The sequence below is a fragment of the Rattus rattus genome, chromosome 5 (assembly GCF_011064425.1).
Source record: "Rattus rattus isolate New Zealand chromosome 5, Rrattus_CSIRO_v1, whole genome shotgun sequence".
Lineage (NCBI taxonomy): Eukaryota > Metazoa > Chordata > Mammalia > Rodentia > Muridae > Rattus > Rattus rattus.
The window spans coordinates 112,544,131-112,554,854 of record NC_046158.1 but is presented as its reverse complement, the minus strand read 5'-3'; the positions used below and the strand labels follow the sequence as shown (position 1 = coordinate 112,554,854).

General features: G+C 43.1%; 1 protein-coding gene across 1 annotated transcript in view; it reads right to left on the bottom strand.

Annotated features, from left to right (window-relative positions):
* Positions 1-1,496: 1,496 nt before the first annotated feature.
* Mcm8 (minichromosome maintenance 8 homologous recombination repair factor) overlaps positions 1,497-10,724 on the bottom strand; it is a 30,429-nt gene continuing 21,201 nt past the window's right edge. Inside the window, exons 14-19 of the mRNA XM_032904275.1 lie at positions 8,383-8,578; positions 7,759-7,978; positions 7,031-7,240; positions 5,844-5,920; positions 2,582-2,771; positions 1,497-1,911 (exon numbers count right to left, since the gene is read on the bottom strand). Coding sequence (XP_032760166.1) covers positions 1,819-1,911; positions 2,582-2,771; positions 5,844-5,920; positions 7,031-7,240; positions 7,759-7,978; positions 8,383-8,578 — 986 coding nt within the window. The 3' untranslated portion in view covers positions 1,497-1,818. The remainder of the gene's footprint in view (positions 1,912-2,581; positions 2,772-5,843; positions 5,921-7,030; positions 7,241-7,758; positions 7,979-8,382; positions 8,579-10,724) is intronic.

The following is a 10,724-nucleotide window of genomic DNA, read 5'->3' as shown; positions in this document are numbered from 1 at the left end:
ACACCACAGCAAACAGATACAGACTCTAAGGGAACACTCAGCTGGGGTGTGGCTCAGCTGGCAGAGCTCTTTTCTGGCATACAGGAAATCCTGCGTTCAGATCCCTACCACAAGGTGTGACAACACGTGCCTGTAACTCCAGAACTCCGGAGGCGGAGGGCTCGGCTATATGGGAAGTTAAGGCCAGCCTGGGATTGTTTCAATTTAAAAAAAGAAAAGAAAAAAGAGAAAAAGAAAAATCCAGGCAATGGCATGAAAGAAAGAGAAAAGGAAGAAAGGAAAATTCGGGCGGTGGTGGTGCACACCTTTAATCCCAGCACTTGGGAGGCAGAGGCAGACGGATCTCTGAGTTCCACAACAGCCAGAGCTACATAGAGGGAAACTGTCTCAAAAACAAAAACAAAGTCAGTTTCTGTTCATAATTAGGGTTAGATTCCCTTGTGTGTAGTCTTAGCCTTTAATACAGTGGTGTGATAGGCCCATCTTTCTCTCATCATGGACTGACGGGACAGACTGAATATCAGTTACACATTCGTAAAATAATTAGCATTTGTTTTATTTTGGTTACTCTGTGCACACTGCTTTTGTACATGTGTAAGTGTTGGGGGCAGAGGCTGATGCTGCGTGACTTCCCCAGTTCAGTCAGGCTGGCCAGTGAGCCTCAGGGAACTACCTTTCTCCTACCCCCACCCAGCATTACGTTACAAATGAAGCATCCTTAGCTTTTTATAAGAGAATCTGAGTTTAGATCCTCAGACTTCACCAAATGAGCCATCTCTCCAACTCGGCTTTTGGGTATTTTGTTTTTTAGCTTTTCACCTACCAGTTTCCTGGAAGTTAAGTGACTAATTTCCAATCCGTGGATCTTAAATGCTAAAGTGTTTGTTGGCTATATATACAAGGAATGCTTTGGCAAGAGGTCCAGTCCCATTTGAAGACTCACAAAAATATGTTGAATTCTGATTTCATGGAAACTCCCCAGCCTGTAATCCAGCGTTTCAAACCCATGCTTCTTCATGTGCTTTCTCTTTTGAACTCGCAGCAGGAGGAGGCCGGATGAAGAGTGCGTCTTGCAGCTGCTCTGGTGCAGGCGACATTCCTTCACCTTCTGCAGAGACTTCCAGGTACAGGAATGGCATCCATGAGGCGCAGAGGCAGGAACGCCTTAAACACCATGGCAGTAGGCTAGTTTTATTTTACAAACTACTCCTGGAAGGTTGTGTGCTCCCCCCGCCCCGCCCCCATCTGAGGAACCCAGGGCCTTGTGCTTGCTAGGCAAGTGCCCTTCCACTGAGCTAAATCCTCAACCCCGGGAAGGTTTTTTTTTTTTTTTTTTTGAAATCACCAGCATTCAAACAATTCTGCAAACAATACTTCTCAGAAAAGACTTCTAATTAAGTCAATAAGTTTCCACCACTTTCAAATAAGAAGCCAAGTCAGACCCACTGCCCATAACCATAAAGTTAAAAACAAATGAAGAATTTTTGTGACCTTAATTTGTGAGATTCAAAGTTTAATGTTTTAAATAAAACTTAAACACATACTAATTTATATATTATCTGAATGCCTGCTAGACATCTGATATACAAAACTAAAAGGCACTAATAAAAATATAAGCCAAAAGCATAAATAATGCTTATGTTATTTAGATAAAATAGTGGAAATAATTTACTCTTCGTATTCTTCTGGTAAATTATGGATATACCTTTTTTTCTGTTATGAGTTGTGTCATTTTTCAGAACTTTTATTTTCAGTTTTGTAATTAAGATGATTCTGAAATTTTTTGAACCACAGGAGGCCCTGACATAGGAAAGTCTTTCACATAGTTTGAAGTTGATAAATCTTTGGGCCTTTTTTCAGGAGATAACCCTGGTCATTCAGTGATCCAATGAAGTTTTCAAAGTCAGCAACCTAAAAGCAAACGTTAAGAGTCAGCACACTCAGTACATGCCAAGTATGACTTCCACATCAACCTCTGCAGAGACAGCTACCCAGCAAGCTTCTCGGGTAAGTAAACATAAAACAGCGTGTGCTTCCTGTAGCACACCATTAAATAAAGAACCCTTTGTCTTTACTAAGAGCCCAACCTCAGCTAAGACTAGCTTTGGACTAGCGTCTGAAAGTGCGTGATCTTACACCTCAACTACTTGCCACATTAACGTGCAGCTCTGTGGAACTCCATTAACATGCTGCTCCAAAGTAGGAGCAGCAGGGATCACGTCCATTCACCAAATGAGACACGAGCCATCACGATGAGCAGCCACAGGACGCTCCAGAATAGAGAGTCCAAGTACTGCTTTAAAAAAAAGTCCTCAACTGAAATGCCAAAACCTTTGGGAAGAGGTAACAAAATCTCAAAACTAAAATGCGATTTTGTTCTCAGGCTTGGATATGCTTGCCTTTATTCCTAGCGCTCAAGAGACAGAGGCAGACAGATCTCTGAGTTCAAGGCCAGCCTGGTATGCAGAGTTCCAGGACAGCCAGGGCTACACAGAGAAAATGGCTAGAAAAGCAAAACAAGCAGTTGTGTTGTATTAAGGAGAACCTTCTGACACTGACCTCAGTATTTAGGTCATCCTACCTGAATGTTTAGCTCTTTAGCTATCTGACGAAGTTGGTGAAATTGAAATATGTTGTTATACGTTCTTTCAGCAATGCTGTTGAGAGCAGAAATAAATCTTTTAGCTGTTGACCTGTTGCTCATTCCAGAGCCATGCTGGGATCGCTCAAAGTCCAGGTTTCCAAATTCATCTGAGTAAGTTCCTAGCATGCTTAAAGATGGAAAAGAAAGGATTAGCTGATTATCTCACGTGGCAGGGCTACAGAAATTTTTGGGCTGGGTTTCCAATTCATAACAGAAGTCTGGGAGTGGCTGTGAGACTTGGCTACTTTAAATCCATTATTATATAGATTGACATGAAAGTAGTTTGAACACAATTACTAATTTTTTTAAAAGAACAAAACCACAACCAAAAACTTTTGCCAGGAGTGGCAGTAAATGCCTGTAATCTCAGTACTCCGGAGGTAAAGCGTAAGAACTCCCTTGAGTTTAAGGATAGCCTGAAATATATCAACAAGTACCAGGCCAGTTAGGGATGTGGAGGGAAGGATCCTATTTCAGAACACCAAAACAAATTTGTAAATATGAAATGTAAACTGTAGAGTTGAAAAGCAGTGTTATAATTTAACCAAAAACATCGTTTCTGATTTATAAAACTAAAATTTCTGAACATAATATTTTGAAGTTTCCTAGGTAAGGGTGTGTTATTATTTCCTACCACAGCATCTGCAAAGAAAAGATGTTTAAAACACTAGGGGGGCTGGAGAAACAGCTCCATAGTTTAGATCACAGACTGCTCTTGCAGTGGACTGGGGTTTAGAAGCACCCACAACTCCATGGGATTTCATTCTCTATTCTGGCCTCTTGAGGGCACTGTGCAGGCAAAATGCCCACACCCATAAAGAAATCTTAAAAATAAACACTTTTTTTTCCTAATCTTTTTTTCGGAGCTGGGGACCGAACCCAGGGCCTTGTGCTTGCTAGGCAAGCACTCTACCAACCAAATCCCCAACCCCAAAAATAAACACTTCAACACCCATTACAGATGGGATTGCCTGCCCTGTAATCCAGCTCGACTGCTGATTCCCATCTGTACAATGGGACATAAGATCCCATGCGCAGCTTAGCAGGCAGTGTTTACTCAGGAACTATCAAATATGTACTGGTCACCCACTAGGACAGATCAGCACTGTCCTCAAGGAGTCCTCAGGATCTTGACAGTGACTAGCATTATGCTTAAGGAGTCCTTAGGTGCCAAGCAACCAGAGCTTCCAGGGACTAAGCCACTACCTAAAGACTATACATGGACTGACCCTGGACTCTGACCTCATAGGTAGCAATGAATATCCTAGTAAGAGCACCAGTGGAAGGGGAAGCCCTGGGTCCTGCTAAGACTGAACCCCAAGTGAACTAGACTGTCGGGGGGAGGGCGGCAATGGGGGGAGGGTGGGGAGGGGAACACCCATAAGGAAGGGGGGGAGGGAAGGGGATGGTTGCCCGGAAACCGGGAAAGGGAATAATACTCGAAATGTATATAAGAAATACTCAAGTTAATAAAAAAAAAAAGGAGTCCTTAGGGATGACCTTGATAGTCACGATCTGTTCCTTAGTAGATGAGAAACTCTAAAACAGAAATGTGCATAAAGTACGATGAAGACCAAATGTTACACTAATAACTGACACCTGGGAATTTAATCCACGCTACCTTGCTTCCACTTGAAAACCAAATTGTACACTATCTGGCAGACTTACCCGAAGTAGAAAAGCTCTCAGCAACCTAATCTCAGGAAGTAGCGCTATTCTTCTTCCTACAATATTTTCACGATTGTAAACGTTATTTAGTAAACAAACTATTTACTAAATAAAAACATTTACTTTCCAAAAATGTTAACTCTGCTAACTCAGATGAACTACGTTACGGTTTAGACTTTGCTTGCTCCGTCTTCTGCTTCCCAGTTGCAAACGTAATTTTATAGGTATAACACATTAACCATGGTTTCAATGAAGCAGAAGAGATAGGAACTGCAAAAGGGCAAACATTTTTGAGTAATGAAGGACATTTAATACCATGTGTCAGTCATGATTCTGGCCGTGGAAGACACTGGTAAAAGAGATGAGGTCCTCGTTCTCATAGACTGAGAAAGCATGGTAAGTCTAACAGATCTCAATGTGATGTTTAGCTGGCTCTCGATCTCTGAGAATGCCAGATAATCCAGGCACTTAGATCAAACCATTCTCTCCCCTTGTTGCTGACATACTGAATTAAAGAGAAAAGTCTCCTTCCACAGACTGCCTATGAAGTCAGGAAACAAGCAGCAGGTGTTGCTCAGGCCTTAGGGGCAGTGGTGTGCCCTTCTGCCCATAAGCAGAGGAAAGGAGCCACGGCCACAGAACCAGGGTGAGCACAAGCAAAGTGAGGTGAAGTCTCCCTACGGGGGAAGGGAGAAAATGATCATGAGCTCCACCCCCTACTGATCAGGACAGCAATAAGTGCCAGACCCTAAGACTTTTTTGTAACTTCTGACCAGACCTCGGTTTATGGCCTTGAGTCGGAGGAGGAGGACCTATGCAGTCTCACCTTCACAGGGTCAAATCTGGCAGACAGGAGTGCCCACTAACATGCACTGCACTAGCCCTGGAGAACACTATAATTGTGTGTACACATGCCCCAACACAAGTGTGAGATCGGAGAGCAGCTCTGTGCAGTTATTTCTCTCCTTCCACATTTACTTTGTTTCCAGGCATCAAGTCATCTGATTTGTATGCCAGGCACTGTTACTGCGCTGAGCCACCTTGTGACCCCCGTGGTAAAACCTGCCATGGCGGCCTCAAGTTGGACTGCAAAATCCTTGTTATTCAACTGTATAAAACTGTTATTCAGGAGCAGAGAGGAACTAGCAAAGCACCCTGATTCTGACATGAAGCAAACTCTTATCTATACATCTGCCTTTGAAGAAACAGGTATTACCTAACAAAAACACCAAACGGAAGGAAGAAAGGACAGAGAAAAGAGGAGATAGAGAGAAAGGAGAAGGGGAGGGGAGGAAGGGTAAAGGATTGGGAAGAGAGGTGAAAAAGAGAAGGGGAAAAAACAGATTCCTAAAAAAATTAAGCAAGGGGCAGCAAGATGACTGCGTAGGTAAAGGTGTTGCCAAGACTGTGAGTTCAATCCCTGGGATCCATGTAGAGGAAGGAAGAACTGACTTCCAGAAGTTGTCCTTGGATGTCCGCACGTGCAGATGCACTGCCCCCCACCACATAAAAACATTAGTGCTGATCTTACCTATGCTTCATAATTTCAATTATATCTTCAGCGTCTTCTTTAGTTGCTTCCTCTCTCAATTCTAACCTTGCTCGTGCCTGTGAAAGGAAACAACTATTGTACAATAAAAGACAAAGACTTCCACCATTTATGCAGAGGCTTGTACCAAAGCTTAATCAGCCATTGCATAAGGAGGTCTAGGTACTGAAGATGTTAAAATACACTGTATGCATGCAGGCAGTTCAAAGACTAAAAAGAGTTTTTAAAAAGTAGAAAAGTATACAAATGGCTTAAAATATAGCCAAAATTTACTTTCACCTACTAATATGTTTTGTGAGTGTTTATTTCAGGAGATTTTGTTATGAAAATGTGTTTTCTCTTGCCTTTTACTATCAGGAAATCAGTTTATATGAACTAAAATAACAGAGGCGTCAGCCATATTTTAGGATCAAAAGAACCTTAACATCCGACACAGCTAGCTCTAACTGCAGCAGTGCTCAGAGCACCCTGACAACAGTCCTGCTCTTAGAAGGGTTGCCCATGCCTACAGACCTGTCACATAAGCAAACGGTCAAGACACTCGGCAGAGTCCACATTCCCATATGCTCAAACTGGGAGCCCAGGATTCTAGGTAATCCAACCACTTTTCAGACACTTTAGAAATCTACAGTGCCATTTAAAAAAAATAAATAAACGCTGCTTGGAATAACTGGTCCTTTGCCTAGAAAGAAATCTGTAGCTTTACTATGTTAAAAAAGTGACTCAATTTTCTAAAAGAACTTTTTTTTTCTTTTTTTCCGGAGCTGGGGACCGAACCCAGGGCCTTGCGCTTGCTAGGCAAACGCTCTACCACTGAGCTAAATCCCCAACCCCCTAAAAGAAGTTTTTATTCACCCACTTTTGATGTCTCCTAGGATAATAGTGAAGAAAACTAATCAAAGGAGAAATCATAATGTAACACACACACACACACACACACACACACACACACACGCATACCCTCAGTCTCCCTTACAGGGCTGGAGACTGAACCTAGGGCCTGGCACAGGCTGAGCGAGCACTCAAGACCACTGAACGACACCACATCTTTTCTCTCCTTTTACTTTGAGATAGGTCCTGAACAACTGAGCTTATAGGTTTGTGTCGTTAGGCTGAGCTCCTCCCCTTTTCCTCTAGCCACAAAAGGCACGAATGCAAAAAACGCAGACCTCCGTCAGACGGATCAAAGATTCCAGCTGCCGAGTGGTGATGGGCGAGCTGCCCACGCGCTGGCTCTGCTTGCGCAGCTCCAGGTAGAAATCCTGAAGAGCCTGAGCAGCTTCTGTGGATAACCTTGGGTGGACATACTGCCGTGCATAGCCTATGTACTTCCTCAGCAGCTGATGTGGAATCGGATCTGTCTTTTCTCCAGGAGCCACCTAGGTTAGGATGAAAAAAAATGGCTGAAAATCCTAGCTTGTTTAGGTAAATAAAGCTTCTCCAAATAAACCAAGCACTACGGTTATAGCTCCAATCACCATAGCTAGATCAGTGGTTCTCAACCTCACTAATGCCATGACCCGCTAACACAGTTCCTCATGTTGTGGTGACCCTTTTCCCCATAAATTCTGCTGTTACTTCATAACCTTAATTTTGCTACTGCTGTGAGTTGTAATGTACGTATCTGAGATGCAGGCTCTCTTATGTGTGTCTCCCAAAGGGGTCGCGACCCACAGGTGAGGGAAGCGCTGCCTCAGAAGGTCCCAAAGCTGTAAATGTCCAGGCACGAGGACAAAGGAGAGTGCTAGTGGGTGGTGGTAGATGCTCAGGTCTAAATCCAGAGCGAGCCCTGTGCGAGATGAACACTATACCACTAAGACATACCTGCAGCCCCATCGCACACTGCATTTGCACATTTAAGCTAGAATGAAACAAAATATTGAGCAAACATGTATACCTTTAGTCTTTCTGATAACGGTTTCTCGGAAACCACTTCAAGTACAGAAGTATTTGAGTCTTGACTGAGCACACGAGAGACTGTGGCACTGCTAACCGCTCTCTGCTTCCCAGCTCTGATTGCGATCACATGTTCAGAAAGTAAGTGGTCGTGCTGTTCATTTGGTGTATCTAACAAGATAAAGACCAAATCGAACCTGGACAGCAGGGCACTCCCCATCCTAGGAAGCAGGGAAAGAAGCAGTATCTGCAATGAGCCTTACTGAGGCTTTAAACAATTTCTGGTTTTGATGATAAGCAATGCAATACACATTCACAAGCATGTCTATGGGGTTGTTGACTACACCGAGGGTTTCCTAAGCAAAGGGGCTAAACAGCATGTACACAATAATCCAAGGTGGTTTTCAACACGCTGATGTGTAGATTCTTTCCCACTCCCTTAACACTGACAACTGAACTAAAACCTTGGCCAGTTCCGTGTAGGCTATCAGGGCAACCTCACTGTCTTCAGGATTTAAGCACATTTCTGTACATTATTGGAGACCTCTGACTTCTATGCGCTATCTACTGATACTCAATTATCCTTTCCTTACTGACTCACAGATATACACTTGAAGAAACTTACTTTAAATTCTCAGAAACTGTCCTCGCTTTATTGTAGTGTCCTCCGACTGGATTTGCCGCAGCAATAATGGAGGTTCTTGCAGGGAGGCTGCAAACCACACCGGCCTTAGCAAGGCTAATGCTCTGCTGTTCCATGGCTTCTAACAAGGCTTGATGCTGATTCCCCATTTTATCAAATTCATCTATTCCACAAATGCCTACAAGCACAGTAGAAAAACAGACAAAACACCTTTCTCTGGTCAGCTTCCAAATTTGTAAGAAGTTCTTTCCATTTAATTTTAGAATTTAAAATTATCAAATGTCATTCATGACTGCCATATTTTACAGCAAATGATGCATCGGTCTCATTACTAAACTTTGTGCCATGACTTGTTCTCCACCCTCCATGGGTAGCACATGTGGCAGCCCCAAACATGAAGATATACAAGTCTTAAAAGGATCAAGAGAACCAGTTAGGTAAGAGACAAACATCTAAGAAATATACTCTCCAAACTAGGTAGGGGAAAAGACAGATGAACCTCTTGAGTTTGAGGCCAGCCTGGACTACAGAGAGTTCCAGGACAGTCAGCACTACACAGTGAAGCCCTGTCCTGGGGAGCGGGGTGTGTGTGTGTGTGTGTGTGTGTGTGTGTGTGTGTGTGTGTGAGTGCGCACACAGGACTGTGTAGCAGCTTTCTGAAACAATATAGTTAGAATAGGGGAATGAAAGGGCTCATGAAAAAGGTGCTCCTTGAACTGAGCCTTAGGCAGGCTGTGTGCAGCAGTTTGGGCAGAAGAGCACACAGAGCTCCACACTCAGAAGACTCAACATGGCCCAGTAACAGGAGGTACTGATGGCACATGTGGAACACGTAACAGCACCACTGTTGAAGGATTTTGAGTACCGGGGATGGGACTTCCAAAGCACAAGTCCCTGGGGATCCTCACCACTCTTGTAAGCTTTCTCCCACTTCTTCACACCAGTTAGGGGCTCTCTGGTTAACTCACCTGTATTCTATGGCCACCAAATCCTAACCAGCTAAGCACATAGGAGTGACTGCTCATTAGCTTGTCTACATTTCAAGATCTATACATCTATTTTGTGGTGCTGGCCTTGAACCTAAGGCACCTTAGAGTCAGGGCTCTCTCACGCCCTTGAGGTTAATCCTGGTGCTACTTCGAGGTTCCTACTTCATGGAGCCAGTGTGTTGTTTCCTTTGTTACCTCTGCAACTGTGCTTTTTTCTCTGTAGTCGCTGGAGTTACTGTGAGCCTCTCCTCTATATCTCTCCTCTCATTTGGCAGGGTCAGTTTTGTGTATTGATCAATTTTTGTTTGTGTTTTTAAAACAGTTTGTGTGTAGCCCTGGCGGTCCTGGAACTAGTTCTGCGGAGCAGGCCATGTGCTGCAGTAAAGGGTTACTGCTCCACCACCTGGAGATCATCGTACCTCACTCTAATCTCATGAAACTCACGTGCTCATCAACACTTCCTGGGTAATCTTCATTTCTTGTTGGATTTCTTGTTGTTTGCTTAGACAGGAAACTTCTACTGCACTTTTTTTTTTTAAGATTTAATTTTGTGTTTTACCTGTATGTATATTTATGAATGACGTGTGACCAGTGGGTACTGAGGCCAGAAGAGAGTCTCAGACCTCCTGGGCCTGTTAGAGATAGTTTACGTTGCCATGTGGGTGCTGGGAAGTGAACCTGAGTCATCTGAAAGACCAGCAAGTGTTCTCGGCTGCTAAGCCATCTCTCCAGCACCTGGCCCATGGATATAAAGCACAAACAACCACCACAATCCTCAACTCTGTTGCCTGTCTGAATACAAATGTAAGTCACAAAACTTAACACTTAAACTTTTTCTGATCATTTCATCAGATGCTAAAGGAAAATACTATTTTTTTTTCTTTTTTTCGGAGCTGGGGACCGAACCCAGGGCCTTGTGCTTGCTAGGCAAGCGCTCTACCACTGAGCTAAATCCCCAACTCCGAAAATACTATTCTTTAAAGTAATAATTATTTATTTTACTTTGTATGCATTGATGTTTTGCCTGCATGTATGTCTGAGGGGTGTTGGATCTCCTAGAACTGGAGTTGCATGGGCTGCCATGTGGATGCTGGGCATGAACCCAGGTCTTTTGGAAGAGTAGACAGTACTCTTTTTTTAATTTATTTATTATTTATTTATTTATTTATTTATTTATTTTTTATTTATTTATTTATTTTTGCAGCAAGTACTCTTAACTGCTGAGCCATCTCTCCAGCCTCTGAAAATACCATTTTTAAAAGCTTTATATTTTGTTTTTTCCTCACAATCTTTGTAAAGAGTCTAACAAGACCCTGTTTGCTTCTAGAACTCATT